Source organism: Bombus pyrosoma, linkage group LG4 (assembly GCF_014825855.1).
Source record: "Bombus pyrosoma isolate SC7728 linkage group LG4, ASM1482585v1, whole genome shotgun sequence".
Taxonomy (NCBI): domain Eukaryota; kingdom Metazoa; phylum Arthropoda; class Insecta; order Hymenoptera; family Apidae; genus Bombus; species Bombus pyrosoma.
The window spans coordinates 1,343,000-1,369,085 of record NC_057773.1 but is presented as its reverse complement, the minus strand read 5'-3'; the positions used below and the strand labels follow the sequence as shown (position 1 = coordinate 1,369,085).

Sequence of the window (26,086 nt, the reverse complement as noted above, 5' to 3'; positions counted from 1 at the left end):
GCCGTCGAAGGAATTCCGAAGCGCTATGTGCTCATCGAGACGAAATTTCGATCGTTTCGTTTAGAAAACAATGAGCGCTCTTTTAGTCTGGACAAGCTTGACTCGGTTCTATCCTTGACAAATAAGAAGCATGGCAGGCGTAAGAGTAAGAGTTCTCTGTCGAATATTGGAACAGTTTGAAAATCGATCGATTTCCTTCGACGATGTTAAACGATCGTCATACACAGCGATAAACGTGCAACAACGACGTAAAAAATACGCAACGTTAACACGAACAAAAAGGAAAGAAGGAGCTAGGAAAACAAAACAACGTAAAGGCAGACGTACAAGTTAAACGTACAAGATAATTATTGAGAATTAATTACGTATACGTATAATAACGAATAATGGATGCAGGCGGGGAAGGCATGCGCATGCGCATTCCGGTGCACGAGTGGTCGGGCGTGATGTGGATCGTGGGCGGGTGGGCGTTGCCAGTGAGTGGATCTTTCTTTTTTTTTCTTTTCTTTTTCAATATTTTTTTTTTTTTTTAGATCTCATTGCCCAATTTTTTTTTAGTGATAGCAATCGTGGATTTAGGTGCTCCGAAACTCGTCACCTTTTCTCCTCCTTCGGGTCCGGCAGCAAGGAAAGATGGGGGAGAGAGAATGTTGTAACACAACGATTACATTCACAAAAAACAATATCGTGGCGATAATGATAAGAAATATAACTCTAAATAATCGAACGTTACTTCTAGGCGGTGATATTAGGGAGCAAATAGATAACGCGTTTTCCTGTCGGGATCGCGTCTCACGTTCTTCCAAAACTCGTTGCGTTTCGTCGTGCGTTCACAACGGAATAGACACAAAGAAGGCGAAACAAAATCGTAAATCACACACGATAAATAGGTGTCGGATGACTGCGTCCGCGAAAAGAAGAGAACGGAAAATAGAAGGAATACTCGGGGTAACACGGAAAATTATCAAGTAAAGAGAATGTACAACAGATCATTGTGCAACGATACAAATATATAAAACGGATCGATGGTAGAGGAAGAGGGGATTTAAGCATAATCAGACAAGAATGTTCATCGATCGTAGGGGAAAGAGCAAAGTTTCGTACAATGACGAATAATCGTGTAAAAACGATCAACAATGAATAATACAATGAAAAATCGTGTCTAAATGCAGTTGAGGGTAGAGCCGCAGTGAAAGCGGCTTACCTATGTTTCTTTGCTTATGTCCGTGTGTGATCGAGTGTGATCGCGTCTTTTTACGGCTCGTCTAAAATCGATAGACTGGAAACAACAAAAGAATACAAGAAGTTTCGGTTAAAATTTCGATCGATGGGAAGCACCCTGATTACTATCGCAGCGGTTCCATTGCATTTCTTTTGTCTTTGTTACTTTTGCATCTCTTTTTATCGTCATGCTCGGTGAAGCGTGACATGCTACGTGAGTGGAAAGAGTTGAAAGAGCAAACGGGCGGACCCCGCGAAGGCTCCCGTTTGCTCAAGTTATTTCGTGTAATCGAGATCGTAACGTGAAGAGGAGAGAGAGAGAGAGAGAGAGAGAGAGAGAGAGAGAAAAGGGGTTAAAGGTGAGAGTAAATGCCGCGAACCGATACCGGCGAATAGAGGAAGGTCGTCGTTGCGTTTCGTTCGCCGCACCGAAACTGTACCAGAAATGCTCGGGTGTTAACCGGGGTCGGTCCGCGACACTTTTAAAAAATGAAGCAAGCTATCGATCGAATCTTTAATAAGAATTATCTCAGTTCGGTGCATCTACGAATACAGAAATGTTGCGCGAAATCCATGACGTTTCAATATATACGAGCAAAAAAGTAGTCACAGCGATCTCGATGGTTTCGGGGTCCGTTTTGATACGCATTGTTACGTCGCGGTTTATCCGGTTTATTTATTATATTTAACCGGTTAATCTTGCTAAACCATCGACTCGCTCGTATCTTAATTATCGTCTATCGATTGAGCGAGTGGCACAATGAGAGACGACAGACAAAAATCAAGTGAACAAGTCGGGTGAACGTGAGTGATCGTGAGTCAAGTGAGCAAAGTAGATGACAGAAAGGAGTGAATGAACGTATCAGTGAGAAAGAAGGACAGCGACAGTTATGAGTGAAGTATCATTGCGACTGGCAGTTAAGAGAGAGAAAAAAAAATGAAAGGTGAACGAACAAGTTGATTTGTGATGTACGGTGATCACTGTAGAGGCGAGATCGAGAATGAACATGGACAAATGCAAAAGTCGACGTACATGGTATATTGAAAGAATTTCAATCTACGTAAAATGACAAGGACTAGCCTCGTTTGCCAACCTCAATCAATTGCGAAAAAGAACGTGTCTTGATTAAGTAGTACGTTATGTTTAAGCGATTATTAGAATCGAATCGTTTTCAGCTACTAAAATCTACCGTCTTTCTCGTCTCGTATCTATGTACTCCCTAAGTCCGCCGAACGAAGGTATTTAGGGTACTGACTGGATGTTACTAGTGTGACTCCTAGCTGTATTGCCTGTATTGCTGATCTCATCTACAGTCATGACAATCATCCTAAGTAGTAGATAGTAGTAGATGGTAGTAGTGGTAGATTAGTAGGTCCTAGCAGGTAACATTGCAGAGCTGTAGTCTCGCATAGTAGGTAGTAGTAGTAGTAGCAGTAGTAGTAGCGGTAATAGTACAGTAGGTAGGTTGTAATAGTAGTAGTAGTAGTAGTGATAGTACTGGTAACGGACAAGTCCCAGCGGCAAGTGGCGTTTGCTCGCTCGATCGATCAACGACGAACCACGAGTATCGATCGAATCGTTTGACCGATCGACGTATCGTTTGGCAATTAGGTGTTTCAGATACACACAAACACATACATGTATGCCGTCGACGAGTTCTTATTTTCGTGGTCTCGGGAGCAACCGTTGTCTTGGGTACGTAGTAGTAGTAGTTGAACGATGGTAGTAGCCGTATTATAGTAGTAGCAGTAGTAGTAGCAGTAGTAGTAGTAGTAGTAGTAGAAGTAGTAGTAGTACAATAGTAACAGTAGTGGTAGCAGTTGCAGTAGTAGTAGTAGTAGTAGTAGTAGTACAATAGTAACAGTAGTGGTAGCAGTTGCAGTAGTAGTAGAAGTAGTAGTAGTAGTAGTAGTAGTGGTAGTAGTAGTAGTAGTAGTACAATAGTAACAGTAGTGGTAGCAGTTGCAGTAATAGTAGAAGTAGTAGTAGTAGTAGTAGTAGTAGTAGTAGTAGTAGTAGTACAATAGTAACAGTAGTGGTAGCAGTTGCAGTAGTAGTAGAAGTAGTAGTAGTAGTAGTAGTAGTGGTAGTAGTAGTAGTAGTAGTAGTAGTAGTAGTAGTAGTAGTAGTAGTAGTAGCAGTAGTAGTAGTAGCAGTGGTAGTACTTGGTTTATTTTCAGTGTGGCTAGCGGAGGTTAGGCTTACTGTTCCGCCTCTCTATGATAAACACGCTCTCGTAATCTCGATTATCGAGGTGGAGTGCGTGATGGTCACGATCACGGTTCGAGGGGGCCTGCTCGTGGACCGGCTCCGAGGTGGCAGTGGCGGGGGTGGTTACTTGCGTAGGAAGTGGTGGTTGATGAAGAGGTTGTGGTGGTGGTGGTGGTAGTTGCGGATTCAACGGGCTGCAACGGGTCAGCGTCGAGACTGACTCGCCGCACGCGTTTAGATTTGTCGACCTATGGAAAACACAGAGAGAGAGGAGGACAAGAGACGCCCACGTTTTCATTTATAGCTCTTCTTCATATTCTTTTCCTTTCTTTCTTTCTTTCTTTCTTTCTTTTGCTCTCTTTTCCCTTTCATCGTTTGCCTTTCTAGCCGCGTTTCCTCGTCATACATCTTTCGTTCTATCGCGATTGCCGTTCGTACGAGAAATGAGAGAAAGAGGGAAAGAAAGCGATTAATTCCAAGCCCGCTGGAGATGTCTTTGTGCCAAAGTTACGCTCGTTCTAGTTTTTTCTCTCACATCCGTCGCAGCATATGACGCGACGCAGTTTCGACTATCGACAGATTTTATCAAAGACTACTCCGAGCTCTTTCTCTCCGCAACCCTCTCGATCTCCGGCAAAATTTCTTTAGCTCGCGTGTTGGCTCTCTTCTGATCCTTGCTCTGATCGTGATCCTCGAACGTCGATCGTCGAGGTTCTATCAGCTCCGTATTCGTACCTCGTACGCGTGCTTCCTCCATCGATTTCGACAATTCACCGTCCGAAATACTTCGATCTCCGATTGTACGCGCTAACACAACCAACGATATTCGAAAGGTATACACATCTACGGCTACGAATACGGAGCTGGAAACGATAATCTTGGCAGTGGCTGAACCGTCCAGCCCGTTCTGGATATTCGTGTAGGTATAATCGTGCATTATTTGCTCGCTTCGTGAAAACCCCCGGGAGAAGCGCGGTAGATACGTTCGTGTTTGCACGAGGGAGACTCAGTCGCGCGCGTGTAAATCGAGAAAAGGGCTTATCACGAGACCGACCAGCGAACAGATTAAAAGCTGTCCGAGAAGTATTCGCCGATTTCATTTTTCGCGACGATGAAGTCTCCATCGGTCGATTCGATTACCGTGACATACAGTAGAAGCGCGTAGATAATGCCAACGAATTAGCATTGCCGCGCGGAGATTAATCGCGGATACTTTCGTGATATTTTATCACGTCAGATTACATCGACTATTCGAATCAATGTTAATGCCGCGGTTAATCGCGTACATGAATTTAAGATTACTCGCGTAAACACAGAAAAGGCATTAATTAGATGAATACAAACAATGATACTTTGCGTAATCGCGAGCACGCTACGTTTTCGCGATCGTTGGAAAAGATGCTCTCGCGATAAGCCCACAAGTAATTCGAATGGAACGATTGGTCGTGCCAGCGATTCAGAAAAAAGAGTCATAAAATAAGCCACGAACGAGGAAAAGGCGGGGGGAAGATCGACGTGAATGAAAATGAAGGAAACGCAGGTGAATGAGTTATCCGCAAAAATTTCTAAGAGTCAACGGAGGTGAATGAACGAAAAATAGAGGGAGGAGTTGGGAGTTGGGGTTGGGTCTGGTGGTGGATCGTGGGGAAAGAAAAAAAAGAAAGAAAGAAAACGGACGTCGAACGACAAACGAAATGGCTTGTCGCGGGAAACAAAGGCGACATACGATCCAGAATAGGCATCACTGCAGTCGTATTGTGGACTTTTGGATGCCACGATGGAAATCATAATAGTCGGTTGAGTACCCGTTACTACACGTGCAGTCCGCTTGGCGTGATTTCAAAGCTGAACACCTTATCATTGGTTATCGAGGCCGATTTTCATACGTACGTACAGTTCGTCGGGAAATGCGATGACGTCGGCGAACGTGCTCTTTCGCGATCGTACGATTCCGTGCGATCATTTTCTCTCTCGAGAACTATTCTCTCTGGTGTCGTTCATTGAACGACCCGCTCTCTGTTTTGCTTTTGTACTTGTTTCGTGGCAACAGAAGCTGCACGCTGACGCGACGAAAAGCGAGCGCGAGGCTCGAGCGAACAGCGTCCGATCCGATCCCGGATCGACTCCTCTCTTTCCTTTTCTTTTTCTTTTATCGGCACGTGTTCCGAGATACCACATCGAGGGAGAAGAAAAAAAAATTGGCCAGTCTTTCGGATGGCGAAAAATTGGATTGGCCGAGGTGCGTATCGATCGCGGTCAGAAAAGGGAAATTTCGGATAGGATCTTTATTCTCGTGTCTCGCGTTTCGGTCGCGTGCCGTTCCCTAACTTCTCCCCCCTATTCGAGGATGAAACTATAGAATAAGGAGGGAAGAATTTCGACCATGTCAGTATTACCCAACACGAGTCGAATATATGTAACTTGACGAAATCGAGTTATTTCGATGGAAAACCGAGACCGGAACAATTCGGATCCAGGGACCAGTTCGAATGCAAAAGTATCGCTCGATTGTTCGCTCGTGCCCAAAGACCGCAATGCACACGCAAAGGCGGACGCCAATATACATATGTAGGTGCGTTGATCGTTTCTCCAACCTCGTCCAAAATACCTCTGCTGTTGCGGTTTAGTCTGCCGGTTTTTCATCGCCATGCGATGCATCTAACAATAAGTACGCGACTCGCGTTCTATTATGTATTGCGCAAGATCAAAAGAGGGTTCCCATTTATTCTATCCTCGTCTTTACTTTCCCTTGTATTATATTCTCGCGTACTTTACGTTTGTTTGTCTCATTAGTTCATTTGTCTCATTCTTTATTTTGCAACGACAAGTGGATGTGACTGCTGTTTTCATAAAAGTGGATCGAGACGGCGAAAGGAGAGAACGAAAGATTCTCTCCTACGTCTCTCTCCCGACTTACAAGTTACTCAGAGATATGTTATTAAAGAGAGTTTCGTTCGTGCAATAATGCTTACTTGCCGTCCACACGTCACTCGTGTATCATAAAAGATGGTCGTCGAAACTCTATCGTTTGAATTTTAAACGCAAGCAAGATTGTCGCACAAACGACACGTCTATCATGTAGATATATATATATATATATTCTTGATATATATATATGTATGTTTGTGTGTGTATATATGTACATATATACGTGTAAATATATATACATATATATACACATATATGTTTATCCGTGATAATAAAAATGTATATGCATAATATCGGGTATATAGCTCGAATATTTTGTTTGCTATTAATTACTCGTGAGAGGTTTCTTAAATGCTTGCGGTGCTTCGATCGCCTAATGCTCGTAAGAAGGGGTGGAGTGGACTTAATTGCTAGCTCTGGCTAAACCTAAGTGATGGATGTATATATCTCTTCAAGGTCGTAGCTGCACCGGCTTCACGGTCCTCCCTTTGTTCGAGCAGGACGTACTTTTCGTTTTCACAATTGTCCAAGCATTCCGTTGATCACGGAACGACGCTGAAACGAACCGTACACTCGAGTGCAGATACGATCTCTTCAGTCTACGTCCTCGATTTGTAATTAATCTTCGATAGATTCCCAATCGGGGGATCGAAAACTTAGATAAAGTCGGAACCTGTGGGGAAGACAGAACTTTCGGAGACAGACACTCACTTTTTCAAAGGCACTGTTCCCTGGGGCCCTTGCCCTGCGCCGTTCCTGGCGTCGGTAACCCGGCAGGCCACCATACTATACGCTGAAAGCAGTTCTACAATGTTACAAGATTATGTTAAATGAGTAAGTGTTCAGGGTTCACAGGTGCTTGCCCAGCTCCTGCGTTACCAGGCCGTTTTCGTCTCCTTTTCGAGTTAAAGGGAAAACTAAGAATCCCAAATAAATGTCAAAGAATAAATTGCTAGAAAGGAGACGAGACGACCTCGAGCCCAGGTGCGGGCAAGACTCGAAGGAATAAGTCAAATGACCGATTAACTCGCTCTCCACGACCCAGCCCTACCTTTCTCCTGTTTTCGTCTTTTCCGTTTATTGCAAATCTTCACTGCGCATATGCTGAGGATGATCGCAACGATGAAGAAGAGTATACCGCCAACGACGCCCGCGGTGATCGCCTTGTGCTTCACTCGAGCCGGCACCGGGAATTTCACCTGCTCGCTGGCGCCGTAATTGGTCGCCGAGTTGGCGAACACTTGGAAATAATAGGTTCTACCACCGACCAGATTCTTCACTGTACTCGCAGTCAGAGCCGTCGTGATACAAGAAAACATAAAAAAAACTTCGTTTAACCATCGTTGTTGTTTATTGGTGACAAAGTGAAAGAAGAACGTACCCAAATAGCTGGTTTCTTCGGGTCGGATCTGTCCCTTGTTGAGCGTTTTCCAGGGTCCGTCCGTCTTATATTTGATGGTGTAGTACTGAATGAGATGATTACGTTCCACAGGTGCTTCCCAGGATATCAGGAAACCGTTACTGACCTCCGTCACCGTGAGATTTTTGGGAGGACCTGGCTTTGGTCCTGACGATTTATATGGAATTAGTAGGGACGACAAACAGAGAAACATTTTACATAAAGAATAAAGCGGGATATGTCCGGTGTTATACTCGACGACCATACCGTATGCGTAATTCCCTTCTCAAGGATTTCCATCGGGCGTTTATTCGCATTCCAGCGCGTAACTCTATGGTTACGGGGGAAACAGCGACGGAATTGGGATTACAGCCGCTAATAAGGCTAACGAATGAACGCCGGAAGTAATTAGGTCGTGACATTATATACATATGTAAGTAGTGACGAAAGAAGATGAGCTCACGCGTCTCCGATTCCTCCGAGACGTTACATCAACATCGTCTATACCGCGACATCGTAATGCATTAACGTTACCGTTTGTCAAGATTTATTTGTCGTCGTCTCGATGTTTAGTCGAGAGGAATTTAAAAAAAGACAAGCAAAAGCAAGTAAACTTGATAAAAGAAGAGACTAATAAAAAAAAAAAAAAAACACGCGCGCGTACGTAGTTCTGCGTTGCCGATGAAATTCCCTGACAATATTCGTAATTATTTGCATCCGTTAAACAGTATCACGGCACAATGCGATAAATTTTCACGATGGAAAAATATACGTGACTGAAGCGGCCGATATTTCTGCGATCGTTTCTGCGGTATTTACAATGTACCTATTTGTTAACTTCATTTCCGCGGCCGTGCACGCTGCGCCGAATAAATTGTCGACCACACAGCCGGCAACGTGTGCATTAGGAAATGTGCAAACGGAAAACAGACGCACACGAGGACGCGTGCCCGCACCTACCCACACCTTGCTTCACCCCCTTTAACCGTGCAGGCACAAAAATATAAATGGGTTCTCGATGGAGGCGCCGCGCTGTGGCGTCCGGGAATACCGTGAATAACTGGAACGCGGTTATTGTATTCGCGCAAAGCTTTTTACCAATGTAACGGCCACGAGTGGCTGCAATTAATTCGCGCCGGTCGAATGGAAATTTCTACCCGCAAAGACGACCCTTGCGTTTTTGTTCGACCGTACTCGTTTCGATCGTCGCACCGAGCGCGCTCGATGCGACCGAGTTCCACTCGAAACCAAACTCTCCGCTTCTCGATACCAACCGCCAATCCTTCACCCCTCCTTTCCCTTTCCTTTTGTACGTCCGTTTCTATTGAATTCGAGCACATTATCTCGACGAATAATTTGGGGGAAAAAGTTCGTTTGTCGGATAGCGAGCGGAGCACGCGAAACAACGACGAGAATCGAGTCTCCGTCGACTGAAAGACGAAAAAATTCAGTGGGCCGAAACAGGTCCGTGTTTCGCTCCGAAAACAAACGTAATTCCGGCCGCGAGACGAAATCAGGCCGGACGACGAAAACGACCCAACAAAAAGCTAACAAACAGGCAGAACAATCGAAACGAGAACCAACTTGATGGTCGACCGCGTGTCCCCTGTTAACGAGATTACGCGTTTCCTCGACGCTTTTGGTCTTTATTGACTTTTTACGTTGCTCGCGCGCTGTCGACAAAATTTACGCCAGGCCTGTATAGCATCGTGAATGACAATTGATTTCGATGCAAAGGCTCCGCTTTCCCTTCTTCTCGTGTTTATTGTCCCCTTCTGATCACGTTACGGTATTTAGACGTTTGGATACGGGACAAGGATAAACGAGGAGAGACAGTCGATAGAAAACACAACTGGAGAAAGGCTAAAATAAATTTCATATTGAGAGCGACTGAAAGTGTTTATAAACCAATTACAACACGAAGAAAATTGTACGAATACACGCGGCAGAGTAAATAAATTAAAGAAAAGAAATTGATACCTTTCGGGCGCATGATTGGCGGGAACACTGGGTTGCCGGTAGAATCGGTCGGTAATATGAGAGTATTATGATCTAAGATGTCTGAAACGAGAGCAAAGAAAACGGCAATCGTGAGAAATCAGGTGGGAGTCGAAAGACAAGTGGATCCGGTGGTCCGGGGTGACTGGTCGTGCCTTAATAATAGGTCGCAGAGAGCAGGATCGGTGCGGAGGAGATCCTCGCGAATCCGATCCACCGGAATTCTCGTTAAGCTGGCTGTAATCGTGTTACTCGAGGCGGGCTAACGAGTTTCGAGACCGTTGATGCGTAGACAGCGACGAATGGGGAATGGAAGAGGCAAAAATTGAAGCGCGGGGAAAGAAAGATGCGAGTGAAGGGAAAGGGAAAGGGAAAGGGACAGGGACAGAGAAAGGGAAAGGGAAAGGGAAAGGGACGTTGGACGTACCTGGGATTCTCGTGGCACCACTGTACGAGAGAAAATTCGAACGGTTGTTCGTGGCTCGCTCCCGGTTATTAGCGGAAATTTCTGATCCCGACACGTTATTAATATGGAAATGCCGGAAAAATGGACGAATCGCGTCACGTTTTACGATCTCACGAGATTACGAATTGCATACGGATGTATGAAACAAAAATTTACTAGATATAGAAGTTTATGAGTGTGAATGCGTATATGTGTGTGCACGGTAGAAGCGAATGCACGAATCGAAGCAAGTTGAAGATCGGCGGCGTCGCCCTTGTCTTTGCAACGAGAACCGGATAAAAATCTGTACAAGCTCGTGCAGGAAAAATCAAGGTACAGTATGTACAAATGGGAGGCAATGACCCGGCAGATTCGAGGGAAGGAAATAAAAGAGGAAACAGAATGAACGGCTGGATGGGTTTTCCGATACGATAAGTCGCGACGGAAGTCTTCGTTCCCTTCCTCTTTGCTTCTTCTTTTAGGTGAGGTGAGTTTTAGCGTTAACTTTGAAATTCTCGCGCAGAATCGGTATTTCCAGCAACGAAGCTTCATAAACATCGGTCACGGAGACGAGAGGGAAGCTTTCTTCCGCGCAAGGCATCTTTACGAAATCGTTCAACCGAGATTCTTTGTTAGCTCGTTTCGAAGCTCGTCCGTTTTCAGAGAGAACGAGCGAGCGAGCGAGTGAGCGAGAAGGAGCGGGAGAAAGCCCAGAATCGGACGGTTTTATGGTCGATCGCGTTCAAATACAAAATCGTCCCTTTGATTTCGGGGCTACAGCTTTTGCGGTAGCGTCGAGTTGTTTCGGTGCTTGCCGCTGCCTCTACTCACGGAAACGACTTTTCCGACACCGATTACTAATTGTACGAATAGCTACGATTGAAACGACGATCTTACCGCTTTCGTCCGTGGCTGGAGCATGACCGGCGCTCGATGATGGAGTCGCTGAGTGTGTCAGTGCCACGTCTTCGAGAGTGAAGCGATTGAAAAAAGAAGGAAAAGAAGAATTGCATAGGATGCGATTTGTTAGTCATGTTAATATGGACAACGACCGTTAATTGCAACGATAGCGATATTCGTTCGAAAGTCGACTGTCGCGAAACAGAGAGTTCCGGATTGTAACGAACGATTATCGCGAGAGATCATACAGCACCTTGTATCACCGATCCGATTATACTAAAAGTTTAAAGATCGTTACCAAGTGTCCTGATTGTAATGAGTTTGCTCAGCATCCCATCGCCCAGAGCATTCTTCCCGATCACTTGGAATTCGTACAGCGTACCTGGTGTTAGGCTGTTGATCGTTACCGTCGTACTTCCAGACGGAGTTACTGGAATCGTTTTCCATTCCGACGTACCAGATTCTCTGTACCTGCGTTAAACGGAAACCAAAGTTTCTTATAAACTCATTCCAAAACGTACATACTTAGTTCGACACTCGAAACAACGTACTCGTTTACGAGTTTGCTCTCGGAATGCCATTCTAACCGATATTGCCGGTGCCACGTACCATGGTAACATTACGTTCCAGGTGAACATACTCGGAAATACTATTCCAAAACCATTTGTACTTAGAAGCTACTTGAAACGCCATCAACAGTTCCCGTTCGATACGAGAATTCGAGTAAACGGCCGGAGTATCAAACTCACCAGATAGTATAATCCTGTTTGTAATCAGGTCCTCCAGAGTATCCCGGTAGCCAAGTCAACGACACCGCGAACTCGGTCGCAGTCCCGGATACGTTGTACGGTGCGTGGGGTTGCGTGCCTTCGACGATCAACTGCGTGGAGGCCGATATGGTTGCCACCTCGTTCGACGCGACGCATTGGTAGAAGCCAAAGTCCGCGCGTCGAAGGCTCTCGATTGTTAAATTGCCGCCGACGATTTTGGCCCGGTTGCGTTGAATGGACGCGCCATCCCTCTGCACAATGAAAATCACGATGCAACTCGAGCCGAGCGTTAAACGACCAACGAGTTGGAGATGCCGCGAAATTGAAACGTTCTATCGGAATCTCGACAACTCGTTAACCGATCAGACTTTTATTTGGCCGCGCGACCGGGGTGCTAGACCAATGACAAACCGAAACGCCGCCGAAAACTCTAGTATATACAAGGATTCCCGGTATCCAGTTAATCTTCGCCGATTATGTTTCCGATCGAGCGAATGGAACATGCGCGACTTTGTTCTACAATACATCGAGTACTCCTTTTCGGCGATGCATACCCTGTGCCACTGTATCGTGGGCTTCTGCGTGCCCTCGGCTTCCTGAGCGTCGCAATGCATCTCCACCGTTTCGCCGACCTTCTTCTGATAGATGGGTTCTGGTTCGAGAGTGAAGACGGGTGGATTTCGCACGAGAACCTCCATCGGTCCAGAACTTCCCTGTGTGCCCTGCGCATTGTAAGGCGTACAGGTGTATCGACCTTGATGATTCTCATTGACCCGTGTAAAAAGCAGGGAGCCATTGTTCATCACGACGATATCCTTCGTTTGATAAGGTTCGAGTAATCGTTTGTCCTTTGTCCACGTGACGTACTGAAGGGTAGGATTCGCTTTTATGTAACATTGGACCACACCAGCTAATCGAAACGGCAGGTATTGCACCGTGGGAGTGAACGTGACCTTCGCTGGATCTGAAACGCCGTGTATTTAGCTGTAAAAATCTTTCGATAACAATTGTCGCTTGCGAAACATCGCCGATGACTCACATTCTACGTTGAGGTAAGCGCTGGCGCTTTGCGGGTCGCCGATGCCGTTTGTCACCTCGCACAGATACTGGCCAGAGTCGTCGGCGCTAACGGGATTGATCACGAGACTGCCGTCCGGTTTGATCGATACTCTGGTGTCCAACGCCGAGAGTTCCGTTACCGGAGCTCCCTCGCGGAACCAACGTACAGTCACGTTGCCGGGCAGAGCTTTCGCCTCGCAGGAGAACTGAACTTTTTCGCCCTCCAGCTTGGTCTGGTTCGTTGGTGGCACGGTGATCACCGCTCCGCCTGCAAATCGCAAAGAATAACGTTAGAATGAATTCGTAATCGACGCAAATCGATGTGAAACGACGCAAAGTCTACACGATCGAAAAAAAGCCAGCGGAGGGATAGCGCCCGTCAGGGACGATACCGATTTCTGGCACACTAGCAGCTTGTCAATGTCAGTCTGTCTGGCTGATGCCGGAAATGCGGCGGCCAACCAATATCCTGACCGAAACGACGAGCCCGTCGCAGGAGCTTTTAACTTGGCCTGGCGCGGAAGCGTATCACGAAACGAGATTTCATCGTTCGGTTGCTCGTGTCGATCGAGTCCGCGCGAAAACCAGTCCACTAGACGACGTCGATAAGTAAACAAATGGAAAGAGCGATAGATATTCTCCATTTAGCGAGCCCGATGAATAGACGGCTCTATAATGGACGGGATTGTTATTTTAGAAACGTCGTTTCGCGCCAGAGGAAAAGCTACGCCCCGAAACTGCGGATCGATTCAACGAGAGACTCGTTCCGACCGGTGAAACGATCAACAAAGTTTTCGCCCCGAGAAATTCTCTTGCGTATTTAGAGCGGACGAACTCGAATCGGTGACGAGTTCCGAACGGAAGTTACGCGGAGAAAAAGAAAAACAGAAAGAAAACGGGTCCGCGTTTGAGCCAATACGCCTCACCGCTTCAAAACTGACTCTGCTTTTTCTTTGGACGACTCTTCGCTCTGAGTCTTGGCAAAAAGACTTAACAGGACGCATTATATTCTCGTTGATATCGAAAAGATCGTCTCCTACGAGCATGCACGTGGAATTTTAAAACTTGCGAGACTTTCGAGACAGAGGAACGCATTCTCGGTCGCGCGGCTGAATATCTCCACGCATAATAGGAAGAAATCGATTCTGCGTGACAAAAGTCCTTCCAACTTTTCTCGGTATTCACTGGTACTTTCTGGAATCCGATCTATCTTCACTAGGCGGGAATTAAGCTGGCTGCCATTCTGGCTGCCATTCGTTCGTGCGAACAACCACTTTCTCGACTCGAGGAAGGAGTCGCGCGCTACGATTTCACGAATAGATTTCCGCTGTTTCCGTTTCCACCTTCTGCGCCGGCGAAACGCGCCAAGTTCATCGACGAAAATTAATCGTTATTCGATCGGAATCCGCTCATCGCGGGGTTCGTCGACCGTTGTGCACCGAAACAATGAAACGGCGTACGGTCGAATCGACACGGGGGTTCGTAGGAAACCGCAACCGCGAGCGTAAAACGGTAGCGGAGCATGCCGCGGATTCCGCTACGTTGAAAACAGGCCAAGTTAACTTGGCGGACAAAGCGACGGAGGATCCTTACAAACGGGACGATGAAATTCAACGATGGAGTTCAGACGCGTGCGCCTCGCGGATGACAACGCGATGAATTTAGAAGCAGCCGCTCGATAAATATTCACAAGTCGGATTTAAAACTTTTCGCCCGCGAGAGCAATGAATCTGAGAATAGAGCGCGTCGCCGACGCTCGCCCGGAAACTTGAAAGCAATCGATACGTCGGTTTAAGACGAACAAAGCCTCCCAATCTTCGCTTTTATTACGAGCAGAGATTACAAAAGGCAGATGTCGCGACAGCGTTCGTGTATTCGGCAATTCCAAGGGGGAAAAGAATCGCTCGTCCGAGGGACACGACCCACGACCGAGAAGAAACGTCTCCGCGATAGAGATGAATTTCGGAGTAGGAAGCTCGGTAAATATTCAAAGAGCAGATTCAAAAGTTTCACGCTACCGCGGCACCGGGAGGAGCAAGTTGGGTTGAGCTCGGCAGCTCGAGGATCCTCCGCATTAATGGCGCAGTCTATTGGCGGTGTTTTATACGAGGAAGATGAGAGTCGTCTACTTTGCACTCACGGCTCACGGCCGCTCGTTCGTGACCGCGCGCCCAGATTCCAGCGAGATTTATTAATGTGAAACTTTTGGTGGGCTTTTGCCGAGTCCTCCAAATCTGCGTTCGCGACTGACACGGATTTTTTACATGTCCGTGTCGGATTAAGAGAAACTATCGAAAAATTTCGTCGAATGCATAAACATTGGCATTCGTCGAAATGATGACGCGAATTCGGTATTGCAAACCGATTACCTTCCGCTAAAATCGACATGGCGCGTCGATCACGAAAATCGATGCGTCGGTCCATGTATTAAATCGGCCGGTCGTTAACTGGAGGAAAACCACGGAGGGGAAAGACGTCAGCGCGATGATGAAGACGAATGTTCCCGCGGCCTCGTAACGAAGCTTACAAATCTGCGGCATCGGTGGCAAACGAGGCCAGGGGCTGAGGGGAGAAAAAGAGACGGTACGCGGAGTGCTCGAGACAAATCGCCTTTTAACTCGGCCCGCCGCGAAGAACATCCTAATTGGCTTTGACTACCACAACCGCACCGTCCGGAACCGACCTCCTAACGCGAATTTTATCGCGCGCACTCAGCGATCGATATCGCATCGACGCATCGGTTTACGATCTGCCTGGAAACGTAATGGATGCACCGGTCTGTCAGATATTTCCAACGCTGCTGGCTGTGGAATGCCCGCACCGACCAATCGTTATTATCCTTCCCGTGGGTTCCATCGAAAGCGCCTTCTAAAGCTGGCGAGAGATAAGAGCAGTGCGTTTCTTTTCTCCTCGTTGCAATAATACTTAGGCGATACCTAGAATTCCAGTTAATTAAAATATCCGTGCCGAAGGGAGCGTAGAAAGTTGAAACGGCTCGTCCGGTCAATTTTACGAGCATTCCGATGAGATTCGGGAATTAAAAACGACGTAAAAGTTACGTCGTTACCCAGAACGGCCAACCGATCCCATCGGGGACGATTCGCTCGAACGAGACTTTAAGAACTTCCATAAAATCGCAAAAAAAAAAACGCGACCGATATCCGCCGGAACTTGGTCTTAAGAGTCCGAGCGGTACGGACGGATCTTTTCATCGATCAACAGACATCGATCGCGCGCCTCCTCCACGCGAATCCAGCGACAAAAACCGAACTGGTTGCATCGAGGTATTTTCTGATGACGCGGTTATTGGAATTTCATTATCGGTGCTCGATCGATTACCGTCTACCGAAAATACCCCGATAACTTCTAATAACAAGCCGCCCCGATAATTATCGTACCGATCCGGCGTATATTAATTATTGGCACGTGCTAAATTCTTCCCCGCCCCTCACACCGAGGTTATAAAGTTCGCTGAATTCACCGTAAAACCGCAAGACAATTCGTTGCCTGTAGATCGTACCTGTGGATGTTAAGAAGAGGAAGTACTGATAGGATCGCTAATGAATAACGAAGGATTCCGTTTTTGGGAAGTTTGACGAATAACCAAACTTTGCGACGCTGCGAAGATCAGAGGGTACTCACAAAGGAAAATGGTGCGCGCGGTTATTGCTGGAAAGTAGCGCGTTTAGATTAGCATGTTTAGAGTTTTTATGACAATGGCGCGTCACACCTTGTAGAAACGACGCCAAACGGAAGGCGTGGACCTTTGCTGCTGTGTCTGATGATATCGGAGTGTCTGACGAGGAAGTAACCGCTGACGTAGGAATATACACGTGTTCCGCTACACACACTCGTACTAGATCTGTTGTTTTACTCACCAGCGATTATAACGCGGGCCGTGTGACTGATTTGACCCTCCCCATTTCGCGCGATGCACGTGTAATCCCCGATGTCCTCGTTCTTGATCGTCGAGATTCTGAGCTCAGTGCCGTCGTTGAATATTCCGATGGTGGTCGACGGCTCGACTGGGTTCGCGTCCTTGTACCAGAGAATCTCCGGTGTCGGTGTACCCTCCGCTTGGCAGTTCAATATTATTGCGTCGCCCACGTTCACGTAGATCATCTCCTCTGGCGTGATGCTAAATTTTGGTGGCGCTACGAAAACGAACCAATCGTTTTTATCCTCCCGTGATACTCTTGGAACTGTAAGCAGATCGCGAGCGGAAAAGGTCGAACGTGACTGTGCGCGGTATCGAAAGTAGATCGGACCAGAATATGGTCAGACTAGCGGGCCGGCTGATTGCGATTCGTTTTTATCGATCGTCGAGTCGAAAGATGGTAGAGTAACACCGACGGGGCCGTCGAACGTGTTAAAATTGTTGGGAAGAAATCGCGACAACTACCACGCGATGGTGCATTACTCGAAGGAAACGGCATTAAGGGAACAATCAAACCCTCGAATCGCGCGGACGTTTAGAAAACGCTTCCGCGCCGCTCTTCCAACGTTTTTATCTTCGATGAGTTTCCATCCAGGGGGAATCACGACGGCTCTTCAACAACTTCGACGACCGCCGTAACACAAAGGAACGTCCATTTTCGCCGCGTAAAGCGCGCTCTTCCTCGTGTACTTGATAGAACGGAAACGGTCGAAGCTGGCCAAGGACAAAAGGGGAAAGAGAGCAAGCAATCGGTCACCGAGAGAATTCGTCAAGATAGATGACAGGAAAATTTATTGTAATATAGTCGAAGCGTCAAACAACTCTCTCTCTCTCTCTCTCTCTCTCTCTCTTTCTCTCATTCTTCTTGATCGTTTTAATAAGTGTGATCGTACTTTGTCGTAAATTACGATCCTATCGTCTTTGGTACGATCGTCTCCGTTCTATTGTTTCTTCTCGGCATTGTTAATAGAATCCTATGCACGTTGATCGTATTCGGAAAGATAACGCGACAAATACCATAAGGAGAAAAACAGAAATGGAAGATATGAACAAGGCCGAAAGCGAGAACGCTGGGAGGAAGAAAGGGGAAACAGTTTACGAGTGTGACGCGAGTAAACGACCGGCCAGAGACAATTTCAAAAGTACAAAGAGAGATTCTGAGCGCTTTCGCTGGCCGAGTGGTTCTCCTCTTTTTGATGCCGCTGGCAAATCCTTAGTTGTCGCAATCGCTGACGTTGTCGACATCTTCCTCGTCGTTGTCGTTGCTGTTGTTGACGACGACGATGACGCGGTCGAGTGTGGCCGTGGGCTCGACGTATATGCAGAAACCGAGAGGCGAAACAGCGGAGAAAATCTCGTTGGAGGAAACGGTGCAGCAGCGATGAGAACACAGGCGTAGAGGTGTGACGATACAGACAAAGAAAAGAAAGAGAGTAGTACGCATCGTTTCCTAAAACATCTAAATACTTTTCTTCCTCGCGGCCGTTCGTCATAGTTTATGGGCAAACAAAACCCGGCAATAGATTTTCCTTTCTTTTGGCCAGCATTTTTCCTCTTTTTTCGTTCCTATCGCCTGGTTCGATGACTCCATCGCGACGTCGTCGTCGACACACTGACGTAGCGCGTAAAACTTTATCGCGTCGCTCGACGAAAGAATTGAATTGAATTCCCAAGAAACGACGATGCTCTCTTTCCCTTTTTTCTCCATCCTTTTTACTCCCCCTGTTTCGTTTCTCTTATCGGAGACTCTCTCTCTCTCTTTCTCGCGCGTGTGCGCATTTTTGTTTTATTTGTGATAGGGGGAGATCAGAATCGAAAGCGTTCGTCATTCGAAGATATAAAAGTTCGCGGATCGTTGGAAACCGGACCAGGAATAAGATTCGTCCCTGGACTCGTTCAACTTTTCTTTCGTTAGACACTTTCTCTGACGAAAACACGGTATTCGTCGCGGTCATAAAATCTTGTTAAGCGCGAGATAATATTAATGAGACTGCTTCGAGGTAAAATCGATGCAAAACTTGGCCAACTCGGATCCGACGCGAATGGAATTTTCCACTTAAATTGCATTCGCGACAGCTCGTTCGAGACACGAACTTCTATTATCGCAGTTAAGTCCTTTTTAATCGATATTGTGACGTCGCGTAATCGCGTTTTTTGACCCAGTAACTTTTCTTAAGTAGAATTTCCTGGCCGATCAACTACGGTCAAGCGTAAAACGTGAACGCCAGCTTTTAAGATACAGTAGACCGCCCAGATACTCCGACGTCAGCTGACAGATGGGGAATCGCGCGATTAGGTTGACCGTTGGCGCGGAATCTTCGGAACCGATACATCGAACAGCGATGCTGAGTTTGCCGATATCCAAGCACGTTATCGAATAGTAGGTGTAATGTACCGGCTTTCGACGGGACGATCGGTTAACGAAGAAAAGCGATAGCGTAACATGATCGTTCTCAAATGAAAAGTACTCACCGTGGACATCCAGGTGGAACCAGGTACCGTTCTTGTGACTGTTAGGCGACCTGTTGAGGAAGACGACCTTGCACTCGTACCATCCTTGATCGCTCTCGCGGATGTCAGTCAAGTTGAGGCTCGCCACGCCATACGGTGAATTCGGCGAAACTCTCGAGACTCGACCTTCGTAACCTTCGCCACTGTGGGTCGGATACGACTCGTACCATATGTATATTGGTATCTCCTGCCCCTTGCACCAACACCAACACGCAACATAAACGAAGGATCGCCATGAACACGTACATACTGGTGCGAGACTCGCTTCGGTATATGCTGGACGCTTCGTTTTCGATTTCGCGAAGCTCGTCGTCCCTGCCATTTCGTGTTGGGTATCGACGTTCTTCGGTTCATCGACAGTTCCACGAACATGATTGGCGAATAAATCAGTGGAAAGCATAGTAGAAAATGGAACCCGCGAGACGCACAAGCGACGCGTTATCATTAAAAAGAGGCGAAAAATTCGAATCTGCTCGCACCAGCTGCCGGCTAATGAAATGACAAATGACGAAAGACAGAGGATGCAGCGTGTGTGAAGAGCGGAAACGATCTACGGCCGCGATTGGTCGCCGAGTCGCCGAGTCGGCGAACTCTCTCCGCGCGAACGACTGAACGTAACGAGCATGGCCTCTTCCTTCCCTCTAATTCAACGCGCCGGAAGATCCTCTTAAATTTTCATGCTCGTTACGTTCGCCCGGCCGAGGACGGCACGACAACTGTCATTTTCCATGCAAGTCTCTATGGCAAACAAAGGAATTCGTTGTGCGCCGATGAAAAAGTAATCCACAAGGCATAGACCGTGCGTGGATAGAGAGAAGGCGCTGCTGGAAAATGACTGGTGACACGAAACTTTTATGGGATCCGTGGGATACGTGCCATGCAAAGTCGAGATACCCGTCGATCCTAGATTATTCCTCGAGGATCGCATGTTTTTAAAACGATAGATCGCGAACCAGCTATCATTCTCGAATGACTTCGCTATCGGGGATCGGCGGTTTGTCTCGATCTATAGTAAAGTAAAGTCTGACACACAAAAAGGGAGGCATGCGACTAAATGGATCTATATATCGGTGAAGAACCGGTAAAGAACGATCGGTCTCCGATCAATTCCGTGTTTCTCGTAGAAACGGGAGAAATAAAATCGGCTGATATTCCAACCGGTTAGTTACGTGGCCATTCATGAAAATTGCGGTCTGCGAAGCCAGATGATGCCAGAGAATCGTGGTGAAGCGCGTGTATTAAAACGAGCAGCGGCATTGTGCGTACTAACGTGTTAACTGCTACCTGTGCAACGACTTACGCACCGTTTCGTCGCTAGTAATCAAATTACACGTTGTAGAACGCATTTGCATTTTCGAAGCACGATCAAAGGCCGACGCGGCGGACCACTGAATCAGCGGCACTCGGCGAACGCTTCCTCGTTCGATCGTTCTCGTTTCGAAAGACTGCCGCGTGTTGTTGCTGCTCGTCTATTGGTTACTCGATCGAGCCGATATCGATACTTATCGGAATCGAGCGACGAGGAAGGAGTCGAGAGACAGAAATCGGTCGCTGAAACGGTGGACTACTCGTGTCTGGCACGGAACTAGGCTATTCTACTGCCGCGCGTTTAGCACAGCGCGATTCTCGGAAAAAAAGGGAACAGAGAAAAGAAGGTGGAAGAGAGAAAACGAAGGAGAAGAAAAAGAGGAAGACGAAGACGAAGAACAAAAAACGTGACAAACGTGGAGTGACGATCGTATGTTGGCCATTGACTGCCCCAGTTGATGGTTTCTATTTCGAGCTGGCCTACTTGCGACGGCGAACGGCGTCGCGTCGTAGTCGTCGTGCTTGCAAGCTCAAACCACAGTGATTTCAATATTATTCTCCCTCGAGCCACGGAACTCGTTCGATATTGCGATTTCGTGGTAAGTTGTCGCGTTTACTTCGCCGTTCTATACGTATAGTCTTGAACAAACGATGAACGAATGCGTTCCCGTGTCCCAAAATTTCGAACGAGAAAAACAATTGGTCCTTTTTCCAGGCTAAAAACTCCCTTGTTCCGATTCGCTTCGCCCCGTGCCCCGAACGCGAAACAAATTTAACGCCATCGAGTTCCTCCTATATCTGCTCATGTGCATGCTGTTCGTGCACCTAGTCGCAAGCAACGATTTCATTTCCTTTGTGAATCGGATAGACCGACAAATAAACGTAGAGATAGACCTAGATTTGGATTTAACCGAAAAACTGAAAGAGGGCAGAAAAGATGCCAAGAGAAGTGCGCGTAACCGGAATAAATTACGGATCTAAATGGCATACAGAGGAGTGGGCCAAACTACCTACTTTTTCGACGTTTTCTAGCGGCGCTTGTTTTTTTTTTTTTTTTTTTATTTACGAGGCATAAGAAAAAGGTCGGGAAAGAAGCGTTCGCGAGGAAAGGCACGTTCCCTAGATGGAAGGTACGATTTCGTCAGTAGTTACGAGACGGTGCGGAATAAGTCGTGGCGTTTTGCACGAACACTCCGCGATTACAACTACGCGCTCAGCTCATGTAGGTCAGGTGTCTTTCTTTTATTTTCCCAGTTTGGCTTCTCTAATCTCGTATCGTTCCAGACGCCTATCAGCGGTCGCGAATATCTGCGAGATTAATCTCGGTGCTGTTCGCTATTTCGTTGCAAGTGCATCGTATATTTTCGAAGCAAGCGGTCTAAAGTTTGGTAACACGTTCCTCTTGCCCCAACAATCCACGAACCATCTACCTACAAACTACTTTAGAAATTTCAGGAATCATCCTCTTTTCGCAAAGTCACCTAGGAACGATCTAATTTCTAACTGATTTCTTTTTAAAATATGAATCACGATAATTACTGCTTGCCTTTTAAGGAAAATCTTCGAGTTTTTTCACCCATTATTATTCTTTCAACCGAGATAGAGAGCGAGCCGAACATCTGCACTTGCACGCGGTGCGTATTCCGGTGATATTGATAATTCATTGTCAGACGAACCACAACTATTTCCTCCCACCATGTCTGTGTCTATTTCGCGAATTCTAATATTTATGAAGCTTGTCGGTTTCTCCGGAGATTGAGCTAAATCCCTCGCCAACCGAACTAGTGAAATGTTAGCGAGGCGTGTGAGAGTTCCAGAACAGAATCCTTCCGTTCAACGTTTGTTCGCGGACCTGCCAACGGACTTGGCGCAAATTTAAACGTAAATTGTTCACGCAGGGATGGACCGGTTCGTTAATATCGGGCGGCCAATTTGCAAAAGCAACTTCGTCACCGCGAAAGAACGGTCTGGCACGTTCGCAATTCACGGTGTTCCCAACTTTCGACCGGCTCGCAATTTGCTTCAACGCTTTGTTTCGACGCTCTGGCGTTCGGAACTTTCTTCTTGAACGTTGGAACGTCTTACGCTCGGAATGGAAATGCGATAACACGGCGTGTGAAAGCGTGAGTTCTTTGAGAAAACCTCGGTCGTGGTCGTTATAGTTTTTGCGCGAGAAAATGAGGAGAAAGGATAACTAAACGCTTTCGTCGTTGCCTCGCGAAACTCTTCTTTAACTGGATGCATCCAGTGCTTCGTGATATTGATATAATTTTGATCTTGATCACTCTCGATGCTCTTCCAGCGATTTTGACCGTCAATGACACAACCTCAATGACTCCTCGCCATTTCCAAAGCTGTCTACGTTTCTATGCTATGACCTCGATGATTCGTCTTTCATAGAATGTGCACTAGAAACACAAATGCTTTTTCCTTGCTGAAGAAATAGACAAAGTAATTGGCAGGTAACCTTGGAACACTTTTCTTTTACTCGTTTGAGCACATTTTCGTGGGTAAGTCGACGACCGGCTCGAAAGTTTTGTCAAAGAATAACTTTCTCCTATCGGGAATCTTTGTGGTTTAAAACGTCTGCTCCAAGCTCCGTTTAATGAAAAGCGCGTGGCTATAATTCGAAAAGTTCGCGAGTTTAGCTTTGTCTCGTTCGTTCAGGAGAAATAGACGCTGGTTGTCATGAAAAGTTCCATTTTCTGTCCGGTATCGTTTATGAATCTTGGTATCGTTCCTGGGACTCGTTTTAGTTCGCGAGAAGTGCTCTACGATCCAATGAAACGGAGGAATTTCAAATTTCCAAACTTGTTAGGTTCGCCCGCCAACTTGGCTGGAAAACTTATTGCGAAGATATCGTGTTCACAGAGGACAATTCACTCCAACACTCCGGCTGAACTAATACGACGAGAGAAGTATCTCGAATGCGGTACAAGTCGAATCGGTGTAATCAAACGACGACGCCCCTATAGTCGAGTTTCCTCCTCGATTTCATTACTGCCTATGTTCGACACGGCTTTCCTAATCGCGAACCAAATTCAAACTCCGATGCATTCTATCGGTACTATGTTCTCCATTGGAGAATGATCTCGTGCGGTTAGTTTGCGTCGAAGTCGAAGAAATTACTGATACGACGCGAAACTAAATAGCGACGCTTTCGTCAGCGTATTGATTAATTCTACCGCCTCTACAAACGTAGTCATCTTCGACGAAATCGTTCAAATCTTGATATATATTTTATATATTATTACGTAAATATATATATATATATTTATTTATTTATTTAAAGAGAGAAAGGAGAATCTGCCCGATTTGGCTAACTTCTTCTCATGACAAGAAATCGTAGTTTAGAAGGATAAACTATTCATTACATATTTGAGTCGAAACACGACTCACGACATTTCCGTGTCCGCCTCGGAAGCGAGAAAATTATCTTGACAGAATGAACAGTGTGAACGCGTTTGGCGAGTATTTGCGTTCAGCCGACGGATTCCTTTCTGGCATTTATGTTAAGCGAGAATACTGCTATGAACGCGAGCACCCGTCGAGGGCGCTCTCGCATTCCGGCTGTGTATCCAGAAATGCGACCTCGCGCGATTCCGTTCCCGCTGCCTTTTTAGAGCGATAATAAGGTTTCGTTGGATGCCGCGTACGCCGTCCTGGATTCTTTAATTCGACGTTGAAAGCCATAGCGCGAGCGAGCTTCGTTTAGGAGCAAGTGGCTCTTCGGTCGGCTGCGTTTCTAGAAAATAAATTAAGAGGAATATACCACGAGTAGGTACTGATTTCTTCGAGTACGTTGCTTTGTTTGTCGCATATTCGTTCCGCCATAGCTGTTGAGGATCGACTTTTCAGGCGTGTCGGTATCTTGCTGCTCCATGACGAAGGAGAAAAGTTTACCCCCGATCGCCATATACATCGAGCAAGTTACGTCAAAGTCACTCCTGGACTAGGTTCCGCTAATTATCTCGTTAGGCGGTTCATGTCGACGGTGGCATTAATAACAACAATGCCAGAAAAAGGAAGACGAAGCCACCAATTAGCGAAAATAACGAGGCGCTGAGCCCCGAACCTGTGACGAATGAAGAAGACAGAAATGTACGACAGGTAGAAGGATGGCGCAGCCTGGAATTTGCACGTGGAATGGAGCGTCCAAGAGGGGGGTAACCCTGACACAGTTGAGTAGTTCAACCTGGCCTCCGTGCACTCTGCATTATGCATACAGACCTCCTAACCTCGTACGGTAACACACCACTGCACTGCTTGGGACAACGATTTCGGGTCAGGTGAGCACCCTATACGACGCCGTTTCGTTTCGTTCTCGCATACATGAACGGGCTTCTCCGGCAGGAAGAAAATGGTCCTAAGAACACGGAAGTTGTTCGAGGATCGGTCGCATAAAAACGATAACGATCGAACGCTGTTGGCCGGAAATAAGGGGACGCGGCATACGGCACGATGATACGGCCGTTCGAATATCGAGTTGCACGGATATCCGGGTAGGAAAGGTAGTTGCACGAATGGAGAAGAGGACCGCATCGTCCTGCAATCCTACACGCGTGGACGATAGGAAAGAGATGAGGAATGACTCGGGATAGCGGTGTAGGGCGTCAAGCGCAACTCCCGCTCAACGCAAGAACCGGCCATGGGGTGGTTTATGTAATGTAAAGCTGGCCACGCGGGGGTGGTCTACGCTGTCCTATTTTTAAACCAACTACGGGTTAACCGGCTAACGTTCAATCGATAACGCGAGAGCAGCGTTTCTCAAACCACCGCATCGACCACCGCAAACTTCCCAGAAGTTCCGTAAAGGACACGCGGCAAAAATTTATCTTTCACCCATGCTGATCGATTTTTACTCGAACGGCGGCTATCGCGAGTTACACGCTTTTTACGACGAGATTTGCTACGCCGCGTCGATAGCGCTGCGAGCGACGAACATTTCCTCGCGAATTCGTCAGATTACGAAGAAAATTTAAATAGTACATATACGCGAGCCACTCTCCCAGGCGTTAGACTACTTTTGACAACTTTCCGACAAAGCCTTTACGGTATCGTCTTATCGCGGACTCATCGTTCTTTCATCGAATGAAAATTAATTCCACCTTAAACTCCCATAACAAGATTTTCACCTTATATCAGCCAAAAGACTCGTTCGGGCTTCGACCAAATTTACATTTCGTGTAAGCGGACCGTTCATACCAGAGCTGATTTGCATACTAACGAGCACACCCTTCTTTTCCCAGATCGGAAGTTGCGGTTTGAAAAGGTCGTGAAACGCGTTTCCTTACCCGAAATTTTCTTCGTTAATTGCAAATTATCCGAGACTCGTGACGGCCGCATGGCGCTGCGGTATATTCGGAGCGTAAAATTGCTTCTTCACCGTACAAATTGT

The 26,086-nt window shown here is 46.7% G+C and overlaps 1 protein-coding gene across 15 annotated transcripts in view; it reads right to left on the bottom strand.

Annotated features, from left to right (window-relative positions):
• Positions 1-26,086, bottom strand: part of LOC122566660 (protein turtle-like) — a 156,215-nt gene that overhangs the window by 6,628 nt on the left and 123,501 nt on the right. For 4 of the 15 annotated variants that reach the window (XM_043724221.1, XM_043724226.1, XM_043724222.1 and 1 more), the window contains 10 exons: positions 19,342-19,573; positions 16,811-17,134; positions 12,913-13,200; positions 12,428-12,837; positions 11,853-12,124; positions 11,402-11,574; positions 9,741-9,821; positions 7,743-7,928; positions 7,413-7,640; positions 7,073-7,166 (listed from right to left, as the gene is read on the bottom strand). In XM_043724221.1, coding sequence (XP_043580156.1) covers positions 7,073-7,166; positions 7,413-7,640; positions 7,743-7,928; positions 9,741-9,821; positions 11,402-11,574; positions 11,853-12,124; positions 12,428-12,837; positions 12,913-13,200; positions 16,811-17,134; positions 19,342-19,573 — 2,288 coding nt within the window. Of the gene's footprint in view, positions 1-3,266; positions 3,682-7,072; positions 7,167-7,412; positions 7,641-7,742; positions 7,929-9,740; positions 9,822-11,100; positions 11,170-11,401; positions 11,575-11,852; positions 12,125-12,427; positions 12,838-12,912; positions 13,201-16,810; positions 17,135-19,341; positions 19,574-26,086 lie in introns of those variants that run through there. The other 11 variants (XM_043724225.1, XM_043724229.1, XM_043724230.1 and 8 more) reach the window with 9 other exon arrangements.